General features: G+C 39.8%; 1 protein-coding gene and 1 long non-coding RNA gene across 4 annotated transcripts; one reads left to right on the plus strand and one right to left on the minus strand.

The window, feature by feature from the left end:
- Positions 1–549: 549 nt before the first annotated feature.
- On the minus strand, positions 550–15,461 carry LOC134564875 (activated RNA polymerase II transcriptional coactivator p15). 3 transcript variants are annotated; one of them, XM_063424150.1, is made up of 5 exons: positions 15,108–15,194; positions 13,110–13,182; positions 11,356–11,475; positions 1,720–1,828; positions 550–882 (listed from the first exon to the last, which is right to left on the minus strand). In XM_063424150.1, exons 1-5 carry the CDS (start codon positions 15,182–15,184, stop codon positions 803–805), a joined length of 459 nt encoding a protein of 152 aa, XP_063280220.1. In that variant the 5' UTR covers positions 15,185–15,194; the 3' UTR covers positions 550–802. The 3 variants fall into 3 exon arrangements, with proteins under 3 accessions (XP_063280220.1, XP_063280222.1, XP_063280221.1); XM_063424152.1 differs by having other exon boundaries at positions 14,976–15,114; XM_063424151.1 differs by lacking the exon at positions 550–882 and adding an exon at positions 3,153–3,297 and having other exon boundaries at positions 15,108–15,461.
- Positions 15,350–19,417, plus strand: LOC134564876 (uncharacterized). Its single transcript, XR_010083682.1, has 3 exons — positions 15,350–15,488; positions 16,247–16,995; positions 17,587–19,417. It is a non-coding gene; the product is annotated as an uncharacterized LOC134564876 (long non-coding RNA).
- Positions 19,418–22,537: the final 3,120 nt, after the last annotated feature.

Below are 22,537 nucleotides of genomic sequence, written 5' to 3' on the forward strand. Positions count from 1 at the left end.
TATCCTGTCTACGTCCCAGCCATCTCGTGAATCTCCTACAATGGGGGAAGTAGAGAAATCTTTTGCTGTCTCAGGGGGTGAAAGGTCCTGTCACAATCACATTCAAAATCTAGGGTTTAAGAACAAAATCTAATTGTATTTTTTAAGTCAATCAAGCTATTGAAAAATGGAAAGAAATAGTGTGTGGCTTGTTTTCAAATGTTATTGCTTAGCATAACACTTAATGCAAGTAACGCAAAAAAGTCTATATACTCAGGACTGTGTACATCTGAATAAAGACAGTAAATTAGCAAATACAGTATTTATCTACAAAAATGTGTTTTACCAGGTATTCACTGTTTGTATCAAGTCTTAAAGCTGAAAGCTGCCAGGGCAATACCAAAGAGTATGAAAGAAAAGAAAAAAAAAACATTAAAATGGAGACATTTAAGGAAATCTCCTTCAGAAAAAAAAGAAAACACATTAATGGTCAACTAAACTAAAAGTAAAATTAAAGCTATTAGGCAACCTCACCAGCATCTCCAATCAAAAGGCCATAAACAACTACGCTTTACATATTACTTGATTTTTTTATTTTATACTATGAGATGAAAGCAACACATTTCCTTTTAATAATGTATACACAAATAGCCTCACTCAGAATACACTTTTAATGCATATAAAGTATTCATTTTACAAATAATTTTGCAATCCAAATAAATATATAATAGCTTGGAAAGCAGTATTTTAGAAAAAAAATGCCAATGTAAAAAGACCACTTAAAACAACTGAAACGATAAAAGGTTTCTGTATAGCTCTGTATTTACAGTTTTCTTACTGCATCATCAATATCAGAAATCTGTTCCTTCAGCTGGTTCCACTGTTCTGGATTTAAAGAAATACCTGAAATGCATTAAAAAGAAATGCTTAGGACAAAAAAAAATTGTAGTGCAAAATCTTGCATAATTACTGTCAAGGCTGGTTTCATACAGTGTATGTCATGACTATTAATGCTTAACCTACTCAAGTGTAACAACCACCTTGGTTACCAAGAAATTACTCATTTGGAACATTTCAGGTAAACTTCAGACCTTAGCTTATCTCCTTACAAAGAAAATGAGTGCAGTATAACAAATTCATTCACAAATATTAGTCTAAACACAGAAATACAGTGCTGGCCTTGACAGAAGGCAGTACAAAAGAACCAAGGAAATCAACTGTATTCCTGTTGACTTCTGAAAGCCATACCTCTGTGGACTGAACTTCTACACACTTTTAAAGTACCATAAATCTGGGGTTTTTTCCCCCTCACATTTCTTACAGCACTGTGAATAACAAACTGTAAGTAACATTTTGGAGAGACTATTACCACTCCCTAGCACTCAAAAACCAACATGGAATTCCAATTGTAATAAAAGCAAGAAGTGAAGTTAATTAATGGGAAAATGCATGGCTATATATATAACTCGCATACCAAATCTGTTTGTATTTGATGCCTTGTTTTCCATAAATTATGGGGGAACCATTTAGGAAAACAGACTCAGGCCAGTGAAACCACTTTGCTTTTGTTTACAGTCTACAGATAAAACTAATTATATGTTAAAATGTAAATCATTAATAAGTAGAAATATTACTCTAAAAATACCATGTAGTAACAAAGTATAGAATTCTGATGCACAAAGATCTCCAGCAAACTGCAGACAGTGTTTTAATACAAAATGACATGAAGCAAAACAATACCTTTTCTGCCAGGCTTCATTTCACCTTCCTGATCCATCCAATATTCTCTAATATCAATTAATACTTTTCCTTTAAAGTCACGAACACTGACATACCTCATTTTGCCAATCTGTCAAAATACATATAAGGATATTTTTTAGATATTTTACATATTACAGCATTCACTTTTCCCAGCAGTCTCAGATATGTACATGTGACATTGCACACTGCAGCTTATTTTAGACACAAGTAAAACAACTAGATCAAGAGCTTAATCCAGGCCATCAGTAGGCAAATAAGTAATGTCAGTATAAATAGATGAATGACTTAAAACCAGCTGAGCATTCAGGATTCAATGCTCAATGCAAGAGTAGTTCTCTCCTAGTACAAGAAAATACCTGTCTTCTTAACAAGCTTATCTTACAAAACCCGCTAATTTATTGTTTTCTGAAATAAAGTTTTGTCTCTATTATAACCATCTTTGTTAGTAACAGATGTAAACAAACAGGGAAGACAGAGCTCTACCCTCAAATCTTAATTTTAGTCCATTCCATATGTACAGAAATCAAACTAGATATTCACATGAGATGGGCCCAATTTCTAACTTGTTCCCTCCCCCCCCTTTTTTTTCCTTTTTTGAAACACAGTAAATACAGATGGAAACAGAAGTAAGCCACCAACTGCCCAATGCCTGCTTCTGCCAGTTCATTGGGACACTTTATTGGAACTGTGGTTAAAAGACTGTACCAAATGTTCCGAAAAAACCCTATCCAAATACTTGAGGTTTACCAACACAGCAATGGTATGAAATGACTTTGAAATATCAGATTTTTACACAGTGGCTTAACTGAATTATGAGGGGTTTTTTTTTATTCTCCAAAAAAAGGGCAAAGGGAAGAGATAACAGGCACACTACAAATTACATTATTTAGGCTTTATCTGTTCTGGAAAAAAAATATTAAAAAAAATATTTGTTCACATAAATTCAAAATATAATGTGAATTTGAGAATCAGAAATTTGATAATAAAAGCACAGTTAAACAATTCATGTAAAAAATTATTAGTATTTTGTATGTACCTTCCGGACACACTTTGCGAAGAAAGAACACATAAAGTAAACAATTTTTAAAAGAGAAAATTCCTTCCTGATAAAATATTAGTTTTAGCTTTCACCTCCCTAATTTATACATCTTGCACTTTGACATAATTTAACAGGGGACAAAACACATCTTACTAGCATTAGGTCTAACCAGAAAGCATGAGCAACACTCCAATCAACTAAAACCCTCCACAGATGTTTAAATCTGAAGTACTAAGGCCTGAAAAACAGGGCCTGAGCTAAAGTTGACCTCTAGATGAACCTTCTAACCAAATGTTATATGTATCCACTCATTAATGAAGTATTATTAGCAATGTGATATATGTATCCACTCTTTGGCAAAACATGTATTTACCTTTCTGTATTTAGAAACTGGACAAGGCCACATCTGGCCTTGTCTGGGGTGCAGGATCAAAGACAACTCCCTTGTGTTGGGGAAGATGAAACAGGGAAATCTTACAAATATGATTGCTTGACAAAAGAATCTGAGAATATGAAACCTAGAAGTGAAATAGAAATGAGAGCTAGTTTTGATGTATAAGATGACATGCCAGTCAGTTACTGAACAACTAGAAAGACAATGGTTGATTGAGCTGAAAGGAAGATCCCTGTTGATTGAACAATGTCCTTGGCAAACAGAAGGGATGCTTATGCAAGCTAAAGAGTCCAAGGGTCAGGGAGACCCTGCCAGTTTGGCAGAGAAGAGAAAAAGGGGTCTAGAAAGTTGTTTTTAGGGTTTAAAATGTAACACAATATGGTAATGTAGGACTTCTAACAGGCTGTATGTGGATTCCGTAAGATTTGTGTCTTTTAATGGTTGGATGTTGTAAATTAACATATTCAGTACAGAAAAAGATATAATGTATTGTAACCAGAACTTGTGTCTCTCAAGCATGCTTTTAGTTGTGACTGGCAACTTTAAGCTGGCTCTTCTTACCCACGACCCAAGATTGCTGTAATTTCATCTATGCAATAAACAGCAGTTTTATTAAGAGCCACTTGGGCCACCCGCATCTCTTGTCTAGGCTCTTACACCTTGGTTCCTCCTTGAGCCCTGGGCAGGCTTTGGAAGAAACCCAACATGAGAATAAAACCAGATGTTCCCACATTAAAAGTAATGGTAGCTTTTTTTATTATAAAAGCTGGGCTACTCTCACAGCAAAGTCAGAAGCCTCTTCGCCTGCAAGGTGGATGCACCACAGAATTTCCCAGTTACTGGGAGTGATTCTCCAGTCCTTGGCTGTGACAGCTTCCCCCAGCTGATGATTAAAGGATATCTGGATGAAGGGGTCAAGTATTAGGGTAACTGGTGATGTATCTTTCTTGATCACTATAGGCAATCTTCTGTAGTAATGATTAGGTGCATTGCTTAGCTTATCCTTTTGTAATTCTTTGCAGTTTTGCAATACAGTAAGTGACACTATTCCTTAAGTTGGTGTTGGTGTCTGGTGTTGACCCTACCCACCAGCAAAAGTCATAAAAGTTATTTCACAAAATATGCTCAAACAAATAGGCTTTGTGCTTGCTTAAACTCATTTTTCTTCTTATGTAGATCATGCTATTTTAACTCTAAAATGTATTTTTAAACAATTAGAACCTCTTTAAATAGCATAAACCTGAAGTAGTTGTTTTCCTACTTCAAAGCATCCTTTAAAATAAAAAAGTTTATAAGATAGTATTTTGTGAATGATTTATTAAATACTTTCACAGCACTACTGTCATGGGTTAGCACTGGCTAGATGTTAATGTACCTATGAGTGTATGTTTTTCTTAATGAGCTACTGTGAGATGCGGTCAAGTACAGAGCAGAGCAGGCTCAAAACTTGAAAACAGAGAACAAAACTTTATTACATTACATAAGAACAGAAATAGAAAGGAAAACTCTAAATACACACAAAAACAGAAATGAAACTTTCCTAGAACATTTCTTCTCTTTCCCTAATTTTTACCCCCTACACATGACTCTCTATAGACTAAAACCTTGGGTTTTAAATCAAACAATCACTACTCAAAAAACTAATCTTCAATTCAGCAAGGGAGAGAGAAGCCTCTCTCGCACCACAGACTGCTCTTCAGAAAACACGGGTCTACCCCTTATGGGTTTCTATGTCACCCATGGCACTGCCCGGAGAAGTCTGCCAGGGTGACACTCTTTTTTCTATGTCTAGTGCTCTCACTGTCTATGGGCTAAAGCTGCATATAGGGCTCTTTTAAGGATGCTTGCATGCCGAGCTCTCCTTATCTTTCTCCTGGGGCCGAGGGTTCTAAGAGCACGTCTTCCTTGAGGGCAGAGGGCGCTACTACACTCTCCCCCTCTCTTCTCTGTTCGCTCCACTCTTAAAGTGCTAGTTACTGTAGTAAAAGTAGAGGCAGCTGTATCTACTTAAATGCAGTTTATGTTCAAAAGAGACTTGAGTTCAGTCTAGGGCTAACATTATGCAAGAAAAGTCTAGCTTAAAAGCCACTCTTCTTCAATCTCTGCTTATCTAGGGTTCTTTCCAATCGTGCTTTATCATCTCGGTCCCAGGCTGTTTTCTCTTTTTCTTCTGAAACTAGCTATAAGAATCAATGTCTGGGAAAAAGTTTTCTTCTGCCAAGAAAGGGTTAACAGTTCCTGGCTCCCGGCAGGGTCCCGGACTCAGCACTTCTTTACACAGCCGGGAACTTCTCCTCTCCCCTCCCCCACTCTTTTTTCGCTGCTGGCTGCTGCCAGTGTTCAAAACTCTGAAGCAGCAGTCTCTCTCTTTGGAGGGGGGGACGGGGACGGAAGGCACCTCTAAAGTTCGCCACCCTTCCATCCTGGATGGGGCTGGCTCAGCTCCAGTCCCGTTCTCTCTCTCTTTCCCCCCCCGGGGCCCCAGGCCTACCTCAGCCCGGCCACATGGCCCCCCTCCCCCACCCAGCCTGGGTAGGGGAGGAGGGAAAAGATGTTCCTCTCCTGAAAGCGGAGCCAGAAAAGAGGAAGTCCCTCTGGGAGGCCTCGCTTTTAACCTCTTGTGTCCTCGGAGGCGTGCCCAACCTCTCAGTGGCCACTAAAGGTGCCAACATTCAAACCTGACTACTGATTGGTTTGACTACAGCCTCTTGAAAAGACTCACTTCCCCTCAAACAGGACAACTACAAATTTAACATTCAAAAATAAGGTATTATGTCACGGTAGCCGAGTTCTTTCAGACCAAACTAGGTAGCACGTCCAAGTCCATCAGCACTGCTGGAAAAGGATATCCTAAATAGCCTACATGAACAACACTTACTGGTTTTCCCTGTAATGCTTCAGTGACTTTTAAGGTCACCTATAAACCAGCTTCAAGTGATAGTGCTCTTTAACATTTATTTTATTTTTTCCCTCAGATCTATCAAAGACTATTAGTCCATTGCCAAGTAACTCCAGATTTACTTAAAGGAAAAAATCTGATACGATATAGCAGATTATAGCTGCAAATACAGTAAAATGCTGTAGATTTTGACTTAGATAAGGCTACATGTTTTAATTCAACTACATTAACGTGAGGAGCAATAATACAAAGTACACAACATTTATTCAGTCAGTAAGGCTACCTTAAATGTAAACAGTTCCATATCAAAATACTAAAATTGTTAGATTTTACACCACTGTCTAGATTTCAACTGAATGCTCACATTAAATTGCAAATGTTTAGGTAAACTCAGTGCAAAACTGTTGCCACTGCTGAAAAGCTTTATATAGGCTTTCAAAGTACTGTTAAAAAATTCAAACCTAGATTTTGGCTAAGCAAAGTGATGTTTCCTGAAGTTCAGTTACCTGCAATTCTGGCATTGAGTAATTTCTGACAAATTCTTTTTCCACCCAGCAGCTGATAGATCTAGAATAATTTCACTCCTCTAAGACACCTTTGTATCTCTGCAACAACACATTAATATTCCAAGGGCTGCAATTATTAATAGCAGGGTAGCTGCTGTTCAACCTTCATAAACAAAATCATGCTTTTGTGCTGGTTTTGGCTGGGGTAGAGTTCATTTTCTTCCCAGAAAGTTTGGCTTGCACAGAGCCAAGGCCTTTTCTGGTCCTCTTACAGTCACAATGGCAAGGAGGCTGGGGGTGCATGGGAGGTTGGGAGATGACACAGCCAGGACAGGTTACCCCAACTGACTAAAGGGATATTCCAGAACATATGCCATCATGCTCAGTATATAAAGTGGGGAGGAGGACGAACAGGGGGACGTTTGGAGTGATGCCATTTGTCTTCCCAAGTCACTGCTGCACGTGATGGGGGCCTTGCTCCCCTGGAGATGGCTGAACACCTGGCTGCCCATGGGAAACAGTGAATGAATTCCTTGTTTGGCCGCGCAGTGCTTGGTTGCTGGCTGGGGTTAAAACACGTCAGCTTTCTTGTAGCAATGCATCTGTATAACAGGCCATTTTGATGCACCAGCCAAACTGTTTGTGAGTAATCTTATCAAACCATCTGCAGTTTTGTTATTAGAGCCCTTAGGAATTCATCAAGGTTTCTGAGAAAAACAGGGCTAAAAATAAGAAGAGCGTGAGAAACTGACTACCAAGAATGCTAAACCTAGAAAAAGGAGGCACAACATGATGATGGACACTTGACCAATTAGATGTCTTGAAAGAAATGGGTCTGTCTCATGAAGAAGGGACTTAGTCAACCCAGAGATGTGTGCCCACATGGACTGTAGACCTAGAATCTATAATTGGCATGTAGTGTAAACAATAAACGGCTTCTGGTGAAATCATACTGATTTGGCTATTCAGTTGCCAATTCCCCCTGCACTTCCTATTAAATCTTACAGCTCCTTAGACATATTAATCTATTAAATTAAAGATATTAAAAGTATTATTTGCAAGTTTCCATTTCTTACAGTGAAATACACTGAACTGTGTCTAGGTTTGTTTCACAGCTATGCAACTGACTTCCTGTATGAGTTTCAGCAACCATCTTCTTCACCATTTTTCTTCCTATTTCCCTTGATTAAACTGTATATATATTGTTGAAGAAAAAACAGCAATAAAAATTCTTTCTTTCTTACCATGTGTATAGCATTAGAGGAAGCACAATAAGCTAATATAAATTTCTAGAACAGAGAGTCCTGCAAATGTCAGAGATGTGTAATACAGCAAATCGGTTTAGCAAATTAATTCTGAAACTTAGGTGGTCACTGATGCATTTCACAGTGTCCTGCTTCCAGCCAGGATAGAGTTAATTTCTGAAGTAGCCATGAGGTGGCAAAGACAGGGAGGTTATTCCATGCCACTACTCCTCATTGCTAGAAGCAGGGAAAAGGGACTGTTGTGTGGAAGCACGGCTGAAAAAGCAGGGACATGTGCACAATCCTGCTCTTAGCCTAAGGGATGAGTAGAAGCTGAAGTGTCCTTGAACCATTCCTTAGATGGGATAAGGAGGAAGTAAAGTTTGGAGCAATAGCTGTAACAGGATGCTAGACAGGATGCGCTGACCATAAGTTGGAGAAGGCTCACAGCATCCAGCCGTGTGGACAGAGCTTCTAAGCCAATTATGTATACTGCAAGGATGCATGAACACTATGGTTTAACCAATGATGTTCAGAGTTAGGTGCATGATATGCTTAGCATAGTATAAATGTATGCCAAATAGCTGAATAAACGAGCAAGATTTTTAACTCATATTGAGTGATGTCTTGACTCTGGCTGATTCCTGGCCAACACTGTTGCTTCTGAGGAGAGGGGGTTCCTTCCAGTCAAGAAAACATGGCGGGGGAGCTGTCTGGTATTGTTTCTTGCTGGAGGCTTTCCATGTAAATAATTTCTTTTGCACACTTTCGTTATTAACATCATTGCTGTTACTGTTCATTCTCTTATGTCATTGCTGTTTCCAGTAAATTGTTATGTCAACCCATGATCTTTGCCTTTGGTGCCTCCAATTGGATGGGGGGGGGGGAAGAAGGAGTGTCACATTGGTGGGGTTTTTTTAAATGCAAGGACTAAATTGGAGAATACTATTGCTAAACAATGACACACAACCAATTACATCCCAGAGCATCACAAACATATATTACCTACTTACGTATCTACTTTCAGGAGCCTATGATAGGTAAAGCTATTACACCAGGAAACTGAAGAACTTATTTCTCACAGGTGAAAAAAGCAAATTTGACCCAAACCTAAAGAGGGGGAGCCACACATGTAACAGGCAAACTACTTTTCAAGTAACAATTTCTGTGAAATGCCCAATCATGTAATGTGGTTCTACTCTGGATAATTAGTATTAATAATTTAACTCATCAGCATTAACAAACGTAATCCAAATCAGGCATAGGTAGATGACGGGATTTTCAAACTAACCAAGGTACATAATGAACAACTCACATTGGCTTGAAGCCACAGACAAGAATCTAATGTAACATGAATAATGCTTGTCCTTAGGGCCTCTAGTAATACATCACAAATGGGAGTAAGGTAAAATTTCCACAGCCCAACTGCATTCAAATCCTTTAACAAATTCCAAAGTATACTAGGTTACCTATGAAACCTAAAAAGACCATGACACCATGACGTGAATAAATAAAACATTCTTGGTCTCATACTTAATTCTCTTCTTCTTACAATTATTTTATCTTCATAATTAGTTTCAAGAATACCATTATACCAACATTAGTTTCAAACAGAAATAATCAAGTGCAGATCTTCGTAAAAATTGCTCAATCTTCTAAATACAGCAGTCACAATTGAGTTCAATATTAAAGGAAGCTGTATACTTTAAGAACACAACCCAAAGGTGTAGAACAGCAAACCACTAAGTTTCATGTCAGTTGCTGTCATTCCCACACACAATATGGATGCCACAGAATTTCTGGCTATCATTTGAATGCTTTACAGCCTCATTTCCATCAACTGAAGACACACTTGTAAGTTATGCTGCAATATCATTTGCACACAGATCATTTTTATTACCATGGGGAACCACAAAGGAGAGATTCTAGTATTATTAATATTCCTAGAACAATCAAAATAATACCTACAAAATTAAGATGCAACTAGATCTTCTAGAATGCTCTCTTGGGTAGAAAGGAGAGAGGGGGAGCATCTTCAGACCTACAGTGCTATTTCTACACTGAAACAGGTGCATCTTAGTTAACACACATAAGTTGATGTTGCATGGAAAAAGAATGCACACAGCACAAACAATCTAAAAAAACTAGTTGTTGAGTAACTAAAGGCAGGCAGAAACTTAGGAACACTAATGGTGTAGGTCAGGGTGATACTGAATTTTTTTTCTGCTTTGTAGTCAACACTGGAAGAATCCTGCTCTTAGAGTAATATGTGTCCTGCACTGTCTGGTTTTAGTAACTAATTACCTTGGGTAAAAAAAGGTTGAAAGAAATCAGAGCACACAGATACTTTTGCTTTTATTTGAAAGTTTCTTTGCTTTGGTTGGTTTGGTTATGGCGGTTTGCTATGTTGCTTTGTTTTTTGTTTCTCTTTTTTTCATTGGGAGGGCATTAAAATTAATTTTTCCCCAAGGCTGCAATTTCTGAACCTATTACAGAAAAATCCCGAACATATAGGCTTTATGCCATGTTTGAGTTCTAAATGCAGTTCCCATCATTAGATGCAGAAGATATTATGTGATTTTTCCTACATGGATCAAAGCACGCCCCAGCAGAACTAAAAGTACTAAATTCTTTCTTCAATGGACAAGTCCAAGTAGTTATGCCCAGGGTCTTAAACTGAAGCTTTCCCTCCACCTATATATAGAGGAAAGTGAAAATTGACACGGGCCTTCACTAGTTTCCCCCCATGTATTACTTTGCACAGATACAGCCCAAAACCATTTCTTTTACCTTACTCAGTGTTGGAACCATCTTATTAGGCACCTCTGACATAACTTTTCACAAACTTAAGAATCACTCTCTAAGAATTTCAGTCCCTTTCTCATCCTATGCCCCTTTCAAGCCAGCTAGTCAGACATTTAATAAATCTTGATCCACACCCCTTAAAAAAGGAATTCTGAGCTATGCAAATTCTTGCACAGCTTTCAGCATACATTGCTTCCTCAGCTAACCCCAGGATATGTAATACCCTGAACTCACAAATGTTTCTGGCTACTGAAAAAACGTACATTCATCCTATTTTGACAATGACAAAATTTGCAATATTTTTGTATTTTCAGTGAGAAAAACCTGCATCATAAAGGAACAAGCAAAACTTATTCCAAGATACTGTCTTAGAAGACAATAGCCAAGTTCCCTTGACCTAGCTAAATAAGAATTAAGAGTCCATATTTTGGGTTTCCAAGACTGTCCCAATCTAATATTTACAGACAAAATGACTACCCAGAGAATTACCACATGAAAAGACAGGAGGGTTAGAATCAATTACCACAACTCTGAGTCTTTTACTCTATTGAAACCTAACAGTGCTTTTTCTCAGCATCTCATCTGCATGCTAGCATCGTAATCCCCTTCAACCAAGATTTCAGGAGACCAAGCACTATGCTATCATGATATTCACATAGCCTCATAAAATTTCTACAGATTATTAAGTAAATGGTTACCTTAACTAGGTTTTAAGTCATCAATTTTACCTGAAACATATTCTCATCTCTGTTACTGCTTTGCTTAGAAGAAGCTGCACCTTTTGAACTTTCACCAGTTTTTTGTTTCTTAACGGGCTTTTCTGGAGCTACTTGCTTTTTCCGCTTTGCCTTGGAGCAAGAATAAAAAAAAATCATGAACCACAACTCATTTTATAAGTTATAAAAAGTTTTTGTTAGAGGTTACAAACTACTATTATGCAATACATATTAACACCTTCCTCCTGTGAAGGCAGGAATCCAATACTGTACATTTGGATGGGAACAACAACAAAAAATCTTCAAATGAGCCTATTTCTGTTCTCAGTGAAGCTTACCATAATAATTTGGCTTTAAAGAGAAATTAATTAGATCAAAATACATTTCCAAAAACCTACTTTCTTTGTGCAGTAATAATCAGTTTTAATTCAAAATTTAAAGTCTGATAAAAGTTTCACTTTCCAGAGAGTGCAATGAAAAAGGGGGAACAGCTAACAACTCTGGTAAAATAAAAAAAGTAGATAAGATAATGAAGAAAAGGATCTAAAAAATCAAATCCAAGAGAACTTCTTTTCATTGAAGTCTAATCTCTGTTCGTAGCATGATAAATTAAACATGTTTTTAAAACATTCAGGTGATATCACCTGCAAATCAGATTACTTTGTTAGCAGATGCTACAGAGCACACTACATTTCCACTAATGGTTATATAGTAATCATGCTCACCATAAAGAAAGAATAATACAAAAATACCAAAAATTATTCTCACCTGCTGGAATCATATTGTAGATAACCTCTTAAAGACAAACAGCTCAAAAAAATATGAGAAGTTGTCATAGAAAAAAAAACCAAAACTAACCACCTTACTGCCCACTGAAGTTGATTGTTAGACTATGTCTTATCAGGAATATATTTCTTAAACAACAACAACAAAAAAATCACCTAACCATTTTCTCTTATTTTAAGATTTCACAACATACCTAATTTGCTAGTGTAACCAAGTCACATTTGAACCAATTCAGTAAATCACAGTCTCTTTGCAAATCACACTAAAAGACCTAGTGTCTGCATTATCACCTAGCATTTCTTAGAAAGATAAATTGACTGTTGTATTCAATTTGTTTGCAATGACTGACACATCTATACAAATTTATAAATTAAATAACTATTTAAATAAATAAAAACATTACATTTATGCATTTAAAACAGTTAATGTTAAAATTATCAACTCAAAAACATTCCAGTTGGTCCTGCTTTTAAGTGAGAAACTAGCAGATAGTATTACAGTAAACATAAGACTCTGAAACATAAAAAAGAACGTGAGCAAGAAAAGCAAGTGGAGGGTTTTGTTTTGGACTTGCAAGTAATCCAGATATGAAAATGAAGGTGGGGGGGTGTCCTCAAAATTAGTTCAAATTCTTGCCACCAGAGGCAGCTTATACAGAAGCTTTCTATCACTTGCCACAAATCAGCAAAGAATTCCAGGAAGCTTGTGGCTAGATATATCATACAGGGAAACATGAAGCAAAATGCATTTTAAGAAAAAAGTGTACTGTAAAGCAAAAAGCATCCACCCAAACCATGATCTTGGGGGGTGGGTTTTGCTGGAGTTTGGTTTGGGGTTGGGAGGGGGTGTTTGGGGTTTAAGTGTCAGATAAATCATATGGAATGACATGTATTTTGTGACATAACACTCAACTAATACCTTAACCCCAGCCTGAAGCATAACAGTTAATACAGTAGTTATAAACTGCATATAATGTTCACCTTTTTGTCAACTTCACTATCTGAACCACTGGCAGATGAGCTTGAAGACACAAGTTCCTTTGACTTAGGCATTCTAGAAAGAGAAAGATAACATGAGAACACTATACAAGGAATACGTCCCATTATGGCTAGAAAGCCATCTGCAAACCTGTTTGTAAAGGCTCATCTTATTCAAAACCCTTTTGAAGACTATCCTGCCTTTTCATATAACCTTTAATACACATTGTAGATGTAATCACAAACAGCCTTCCCTCTTATAGCTCTTCCCCTTTTTGCTGTGACTGCCTTATATGCAGTATTTTAGATTTTTAACTACTTACTGAAGGACAATTTTTCACCTGTTTCATATTTTCCCAGGTAGGGTAGATACTATAATGAAGAAATAAACAATACAAAACTTGTGTCCAGATGAATTCTCAACATAACATTCATAAATATAAACAATTAAGGCCCCAACACTACATATATTCATTCTTACATGAGCATTTTGCCTAATTGAAATTGCAAGTAACGGCTGCATAGTTGTCACAGATGAAGCTAAAGTTCCCATCAGTAATACAAAAGTCTGAAAATATCCGAGTTACAGAGAACTACAGTACTGCAGTTAATATTTCCATTGCCACTTTACCACATCAGTCAGTAGAATATACTCATTTACTAGACAAGTGGACACTTTCCACTTGAACGTAACTTTCCTTGAATGCATGCTGCCAGGTGTACTTCTACGTCTCTCTAGTACACAAACATGATTAGATACAGCAGTTGAACATCTTGCCTGCTACTGAAAACTAACAAATAAAGAGCTCGTTTGTGATTTCAGAATAAAAAGAAGCATCACAGGGAGAAATTGTATAAAATAAACTATCTAAGAAAGGCTAATAAAGTATTAAAGAAGCACACCTCAGGAAAGGAAAAGCAGTAGCCGTGTTTTTAAACCGGCAATGAAATAAACTATGTGCAAAGGAAAAAACAGAGTCTGAATAAAAATAAGAGATCAAATGTGGTTCTAAAGTAAATTCTGTCGTAATAGTTTGGAGCACAACGATAGAAGCTGCATCACTGAAAATGAAACAGGGTATGGAAAGCACACATAAACCACACTACAGAACGGAGGCAGGCAGAGGAGAGCTGGAACGGGACAATGCAAAAATAAGCACAGCAATGACATGAAATAAGGAAGCCGAACAAGAAAAGTCTGATACGCGGAGGGCAGGACACCTGCAGAGGACAACTCCAGAGTCTGCATCAGGAAAGGAGAGTAACAATATGGAGGAAGATGGGGGCGGAAACTAGAGGGAAAAGAAATGGGGTGGGATGGGTGTCCCTTCGTGAGAAACTAGCAAGCAGAACGTGAGGACACCAAAGCACCGGGGAGAGCAAGGGTGGAATGAGACGGGACTAGCGAAGACAAGGGAAAGTAACATGAGAAAGACAAGCTAGTACTAATTAGGAAAACCAGATAGGCGAATGCCTGCCGCCATTTTCTTCCCCTCTTCCTCTTTTCTAGGGCTCGTGTTGCCCTCCCAAGGGAAAGGAGCGAGGGCCCGGCAGAGGGGCGCGAGCAAGAACACCCAGGTCCTCCCAGGGCAGAGTGGTAGCAAGAAGGATGCAGGTTATAGGCGGTGAAGGAAAGACAACACAACATACACACACCAAAAAAAAAAAAAAAAAAAGGTCGGGGGTCGTCAGCGGGCAGGGCCTGATCCCGGTGCGTAGTGAACGGAGCTGGGCGGCTCCCCACCACCATTTTCTCCCTCACTCAAATCTTTGCCCCCCCCAACATGGCATCGACTCCTACTCCCGCTCCACGGCAGGGCATTCCTCTTCAGAGCATAGCGGGCACTCGAGAAAAAGGGAAAGCCTCACCACACGGTTACCCAGCGCGCTTCTTCCACACCAGGCTAGAAGATGCCGAGCGCCCTACAGTTGGGGGTGGAGGAAAGAGAACACGGCAACGGCCCTAACTAAACACAAAAGAATCCGAATATTCACTCTCACCTCGCACACAGCTCCTCCACACGACGACAGAAACAGAAGAGATTCATCGCAGAATCCCCGCCCCAACACTGCACCATGTGGGAGGAAGGAGGGGGAGGTGTTTAAAGGGGACGCGTACCTTTCTAACTTGTTCCAACCTTCCCCGCCCCTGCTAGGACAGCCACCAAAAAAACACAAAAACAATCGGCTTCCACAGGGCTACACAGCCGCACCATTCCAATCGAGGGAGCCCTATGGGACCGACGGCAGGGCCCTACCTGGAGCCAGGCCCCATCGGGACTGCAGACCCGCTGAGGGAAGGCCTGCACTCCACTTGGGGCTGTGAGACGGGACCGAGAGAAGGGCCCTTAATATCAAAAAGGAACCCTTTAAAATAAATCTGTAAGTAGTTGTTTGCTTTTGCACGCCGCAGCGGTTCCTCGATCTCATTTAGAACCTCCCCGCCTGCACCCGTGCCCAAGGGAAGGACAGGAGACACTCTGAAGTGATGTAGCTGCGTTGACTTTGCATACTGAAACCGCAGCACGTTGAGGCGCTGTTGAGAAAAGTACCGGTTCCCTTTTCTGTCAACGTGTGACTTGCGTTTTTTCTTGCTGATGGGCTTTGTGTTTGAGGAACAGGTGAGCCTTATGGCTCCTACCTTGGCAGTCACCTTGGGTCAAGTGCACGTCTGAAGTGCTGGGGCAAAAACGTTAAGAAATACCTGTCAGCTTCTGTTCTAAACAGTTATTTTTTAAATCCCTTCAGGCAAAAACCCTTGAAAATATAATCTGACAATCTTGCTGCCAGGAAAATCCACAAACGCCAGTGGTTTATGTGCAAAAAGGAGAAAGAGGAGTTGTCCTAGGGTGACTTTATGATGCTTGTATCCCAAATCGTCTGTTCTGTTTGTGCTGTATATTGAGTTCTGTGCCTTTAAGACTGGCTCTGAGAGCAAAGCAGAGAAAGAAGAAGCGCTAAGTTTGTTTTGAAAACAGCTCTCACTCCTGCACATTTCTCTCTCCGGACTGTGTTTGTCTAAAGCACAGACAGGCGCCCGTGACAGAGATTTTTTTTTTGCTTTTTAGTTAGTTTCAGCTAGCTAAGACAGAGAAGTTCTCTAAAATGTGGTTTTGTTTTTTGTTTTTCTTTTTTCTTAGGACTCTTCAAATCTGCTCCAGACTGAAAACCCCAGAGAAGCACCGAAGGCTTTCACCTGCAGCCCACCAGGCCTAGACCTCCAGAAAGATTGGGACTGATAAAAAACTGAGTGAGCTGAGCCACCCACAACAAAGATTTTTCTCAAGTTTGCCATCTCTCTTCAGAGCAGCGAGAGGTTTTATTGTTTCATATTATTCATTCTTTATGCTTGTGAGCATTTTGTTGTTAAATAAATAGGTTTTTTCCACTTTTCTCCAAAGAAGTTCTTTTCCCGGACCGGCTGGGGGAAGGGGCCTTTTAGGTTTGCTTTCCAGAGAGACCCTATTCCGAAGTTTCCTCCCAAATTTGCCCTAAACCAAGACAGGAGTCCTGCAACTTCATTTGAATAAAGGGAGCGGGTCCACTGGGGCTCATGCCCACTGAGTTTTCTTTCGAGGTTTCGGGGGGGAGGGGGGGGCAGAGTGTCACAGCCTCCCTTTTATCCTAAACTCCCGGCCGCATGTTGCCCTCTTCCTTTCCCCCTTGGCTGAGGTACTAGGAAGGTACAGCCTTCCCGAACCGCCTACCACACATCCCCCCTTGAACCTGTCATTTTCCCTCAAAGTCCAGAAGTTCAAGCTTGTGCAGACCCTTGTCTATTTCAGGAGCCAAGCTGTCTGGGCCCGGTAACAAACCTGCTGCCCAAAGTCAGTAGAAATATTGAGACCTGTCACAGTGGACACGGGAAGAACCACACGAGGACACGCTGGTGAGCGAAGCAGGAAAAGAGAGCGAGTTTATTTACAAAACCCAGTTTTATACATTTCCCATGGTGCCCGTGGATTGGAGGATGGAATTCCACCTCTCAATCCACGTTGGTCGAGCTAACTGTCAATCACATTTCTCCTCCTACCTAGAAATATGTAAACAATAAAAGACAGTTAGCAAAACATGGCCAGTGTAGAAAGTGTGATAAGGTGAAACTTCTGACTCCAATATGAAGAACATAACAGAAGGCTTAAAAAAGTCTTCAAAACCAGGGTGACAGAGACCCATTTCAAAGACATTAACATCCATCAAATTGTTTGTAAAGGCACTAGCACGCATCTTCCCTCTCAATCCCTCCTTCTCTTATTTATCAATTTGTATTTACAAACCCTAGTTATTATTAACCCTTTTTAACAATCTGGAACATTTGAAACACCCCTTCCTGACTTTTCTACATGTAGTCCTTGTACCAGGTGTGGCAAGTAAATACAGAGAATAAAGTAGATCATGACAGTTCTTATTCGTTCATTAATCACTAGAGGTCTTCGTCTATGGCTACTGATAGCTGAGGTCTCCCATCCTTTTTTTCCAGTTCAGAAGTCCAAACCTCTGGGGCCTTAGAGACCTTGACCCGAGTGTGATGTGTCCGCCTGTGTTCAGCTGTACTGACTGCTGTTCCTGTGGTCCTGGCTGGATGTTATGAACAGCAAAGTACAAAGGCAGCGTCCGTGCTAACTGGGCTTCCTGTTTTGAAAAACGAGCTTCACTTTTGTGAAATACAAAGTTGTGTTTCGTGTCAGGGAAATAAAAAGAATCTGTGTAATTGTAATTGTAGAACACGGCCATGGGACAGTTATAAAGATGAGTTCTAATAAACAACCGAGGAAAGCATGGAAGAAGGTTTTTGAACAAACTTTGCTTGCAATTACCTATTATAAATCTTAAGGTATTCTGTAATAAGAGTCTTTGAATTATAACTTTAGAAGCTTGTTTGGTATTAAAGAATTTTAAACTGTAGTTTTAGAATGTAAAAAGGCTTTCTCACAAAATGGTGAAAAACATCCTGGATACAGAAGAAAGATTTCAGCTCGCTGATTTATGGTTCTTGAAAAAAGGAAACTGGACATCACTATCAAAGACTGATAGACCTGGAAAATAGAAGCTGGACCCCACATCTGGAAGCTGGACCCCACCACCTGGGATACATATCCTGGATGTACATCCTGGAATATTGAAATCTGAAATAGATCAAAATAGAATATAGAAATTGAACAGGAACCAAACATTACCATCATAGATTTATGACTGTTAGGTATTGAACAGTGATGTTAAAAATTAGAAATAGAAACTGCTGAGAAAAGCTTATGAATATGTATGAATATAGCCAATAATGTTCTGGGAATTCTTTAGCTTGGTTTCACTCTTGACTCGTCGTGCAATACTGTAGATTTGATTTTTGGGAGTTGTGTATGCCATTTTCTCACAACAACTGGGGAGTTATTGATAGTTGAAGGGTCAGTGGCAGAAGTCCTCTTCACATTCTTTCTTTTGCTGTTATCTGTGTGCTTCTTTCAATGCTCTTTAATTATACAGACATTTTTTATTATTTACACAAATTAAGATGAGTTATTTTCACAATTGTTGGTTACAAAAAAAAAGGCTTTAGCGACTTCTGCAAAAGTTAACATTATAATGCACAACACATAGTTTCTTTTTTAACATTTTGCGAAAGCTGAAATTATATGTTTATTGCACTAATATATATGTCTTGGGTTGAAAAATCTAACCAAAAATGTGTATTCCATTTTCATCTGTTGAAACCGGTTGGAAGATATTGTTCTTTATCTCTTGTAACTCTAGAGGGAGAAGAGGGCAGATGCCTTCCGTTAATGGGACAACTGATAACACCAGATAAGGCAGTGCCGCCTTATCTCTTCCTCCACCCATCCTTCTCTGAGGGATATCACCTGTGAATGGGCCATTTAAGGCCTCTCACATGACTGATAACATGACCTCATTCCATTGTGAGATGCTCCACCCAGTGGGAGGATCCAAAGCCTTTCCACTGGGATAAAACCAGCAATCCCGAACACCAAAGGAGCCTGTTTCTACTGGATTCCCAGAGGATGACTGGACTCTTTCTTGAGGATCATCTCTTCTTCAACAGAGCCACATCTGTCACTCCAGGAGGACTTATTTTGGGCTGCTTTCAACACCTTGACCAATGGGATGTCACGTTTGCATTCTGACTCTTTCAGTGGTCCTTTGTACTATTGCATGTATCTTATTTTATTTTTACCCTTTTTGTTGTTTCTTTCTTCTCTCTCCATTAAATTGTATTTCTGACTTGGAGTCTCACTGGTTTGCTTTCAAACCAGTACAACATAATAGCAAAAGCCAACAACTACATAGTTATTTATAACAAGGCTTTAACACTTGCAAAAATATAACTTCAGTGGTACAGTGTTAAAGAGTGTGTGTATATAAGTGCTTAACTTTTAATGAAATGTGTATTAAATATGTATATTTATCAATATATTTGAAGGCTTATAACTAAGAAGTTGAAAGACACTAGAACAAAGAAAACTTCTATTTCCTTTTTGTCCAAATGCTATGGTCTGGTGGTCCAGTTGTGAACAATTTTTCATAAAAACAAGGTGAGGACAGTATAGAGATCTCATTTATGTATCCCAAATTGACTGTGGTTCTTGTGGCAGAGTAAGTTCTTCTGTAGGAGACTTGTGTAGAGCCCTCTCCTGAAGTACTCTTGAATATTGTGAAAGGAATGAGGGACTTGTCTACAAACTATGGGTCTGCTGGTAGATAAAACTAGCACTGAGATAAAAGAAACAATGGGAAGTATTCTACTGATTGATTAATGGAATGAGAGAGATTTGTCTTTACAAACAAACTGTAGGTCTGCTGATAAATAAAATTGGATACTGAGAGATGAAAGAAACAATGGGAAGAACCATTAATTCCATAGGAATTCCACTGATAGACACAAGGAGAAGAAAAAAGAGGGGGGTATACATTAGAGGGGGTTCTTAGGTATTAGGCATTTTGGGAAGTCTGTACCTCTCAAGTACCTCAGCCAATGGGGAAAGAGAAAGGAAAATGTGGCTGGGAAATTAGGATAAAAAAGGAGGCTGCATCTTCCAAAAATGTGGGAGACCCCAAGGGGAATTGCCCCATGGCCTCTTCCTTTATTAGAATAAACTTACAGGACTCCTCTGTCTCCTTTGTGGTCATAAACCTCTGGTGTTTGTGGATTAATTTTCCTGACAATAGCTTCAGGGCTTGGATTTTTGTTTTTCTAAGCATTTTCTTCACACAATTGCTGCTTTCTTCACAGAAAAGCACTTTGACAGAGAGTGAACCACAGAAGTTGGAAACTTATTCCTTTTCCCATGCAGAATCATTTTTCTATTGTACTTGATTAGGATAGGTGTCTCGGTTTGAGGGGGAGGTGAATTTTTTCGGGGAGTTGTGGGTAAACTAATCAATAGTCAGGTTTGAATGTTGGCATTTTTTAGTAGCCACTGAGGGGTTGGACACGCCTCTGAGGACACAAAGAGTTAAAAGCAAAGACTCTCAGAGGGTCTGCCTCTTTTTAGATTCCGGCTTCAGCAGGGCAACACCTCCCCTGCCCGGCTTTCAAGGCTGGGTGGGGGAGGGGAACCACGTGGCCGAGCTAGAGGAGAACCATGCAGCCGAGCTGAGGTGAGCTGGAGCCCCAGGGGGAAGAGAGTGAACAAGCTTTGAGTTGAGCTGGCCCCATCCAGGATGGAGGGGTGGAAAACTGTGGAGGTGCCTTCCTTCCTCCCCCCTCCCCCCTCTGCCCCCCCCCCCCCCCCCCCGGAGAAGTTGCCCAGCTGCGAGTGGGAGCTGCCGAGGCAGGGAGTGCCTGAGCCTGCAGCCCCCTGCTGGGAGCCAAGAACTGTTAACCCTTTCCAAGGCAGAAAAAAAACCACTTTTCCCAGACATTAACTCTCATGGCTAGTAGTTTCAGAAGAGAAAGAGAAACAGCCTGAGACCGAGATGATAAAGTCAGAAGATGAAAAGAACCCTAGATGGGCAAAGAATGAGAGGAGTAGCTTTCTGAGCTAGACTTTTCTTGCATAATGTTAGCCATAGACTGAACCTGAGTCTCTTTTGAACATAAACTGCATTTTGGGGTGGATGTAGCCAGCTCGACTTGCTGCAGTGGAGCAAACAGAGAAGAGAAGAAGAGGGTGTAGTAGTGCCCTCTGTCCTCAGAGAAGAAACCCTCAGCCCCAGGGGAAAAATGGAGAGAGCCTGGCATGCAAGAATCCTTAAAAAGAGCCCTATATGCAGCTTTAGCCCATAGACAGTGGTGAGAGCACTAGACATGGAGAAGAGAGTGTCACCATAGTAGCCAAGTAGTAGCCACGAGTGACACAAACACACATAAAGGGTAGACCTGTATTTTTCTGAAGAGCAGTCTGTAGTGTGAGAAAGACTCCTCTCTCCCTTGCTGAATTGAAGATTAGTTTTTTTTGAGTAGTGATTGTTTGATTTAAAACCCAAGGTTTTAGTCTATAGAGGGTAATGTGTAGGGGGTAGAAATTGAGAGAAGAAATGTTCTGGGAAAGTTTCATTTCTGTTTTGTGTGTGTGTGTGTTTAGAGTTTTCCGATCTATTTCTGTTCCTATGTAATGTAATACAGTTTTGTTCTCTGTTTTCAAGTTTTAAGCCTGCTCTGCTATGTTCTTGACATCTCACAGTAGCTCATTAAGAAAAACATACACTCATGGGTGCATTAACATCTAGCCAGTGCTAACCCATGACAATAAGAAAGAACAAGACGTACAGTACTATTTAGTTCCTATGCAAAGCTAATATTAATGACCAGTGAATTGGCAAGGATGTTTGGCATCTTAAGTTGCTGTGCTTACCAAAGCTGCTCTATCACTTCCCTCCTCAGTTGGACAGGGGAGAGAAAATATAATGAAAGACTCATGAGTCTTTGTCATGGGTTAACACTGGCCAGATGTTAATGCACCCATGAATATGTTTTTTCTCTAACAACTACTTTGGGATGTGATCAGGGACAGAGCAGAGCAGGCTTAAATCTTGAAAACAACAAAAAACAAAACTTTATTACATTACATAAGAACAGAGACAGAAAACTCTTAAACACACACAGAGACAGAAATAAAAACTTCTCAGAACATTTCTTCTCTTCCCCCAGTTTCCACGCCCCCACACATTACTCTCCATAGACCAAACCTTTGGGTTTTAAATCAAACAATCACCACTCAAAAAAAAAAAAAATCTTCAATTCAGCAAGGGAGAGAGGAGTCTCTCTCGCACCACAGACTGTTCCTCAGAAAACACGGGTCCACCCCTTATGTGTTTCCATGTCACCCGTGGCACCGCCCGGAGAAGTCTGCCAGGGGACACTTCCCTTTTCCTATGTCCAGCACTCTCACCGCTGTCCATAGGCTGAAGCTGCATATAGGGCTCTTTTAAGGATACTTGCATGCCGAGCTCTCCCCCTTTTTCCCCAGGGGCCGAGG

The sequence above is a fragment of the Prinia subflava genome (genome assembly GCF_021018805.1).
Source record: "Prinia subflava isolate CZ2003 ecotype Zambia chromosome W unlocalized genomic scaffold, Cam_Psub_1.2 scaffold_22_NEW, whole genome shotgun sequence".
Taxonomy (NCBI): domain Eukaryota; kingdom Metazoa; phylum Chordata; class Aves; order Passeriformes; family Cisticolidae; genus Prinia; species Prinia subflava.

Bases quoted from the DNA above. Each gene is read 5' to 3' on its own strand.
- LOC134564875 (XM_063424150.1), bottom strand. From the start codon at position 15,184: ATGGTGCAGTGTTGGGGCGGGGATTCTGCGATGAATCTCTTCTGTTTC. The intron at 13,183-15,107 runs GTGAGAGTGAAT...TTCTCTTTCTAG, and splicing joins GTGGAGGAGCTGTGTGCGAG to AATGCCTAAGTCAAAGGAAC. The intron at 883-1,719 runs GTATTGTTTTGC...AATGCATTTCAG, and splicing joins AATGAAGCCTGGCAGAAAAG to GTATTTCTTTAAATCCAGAA.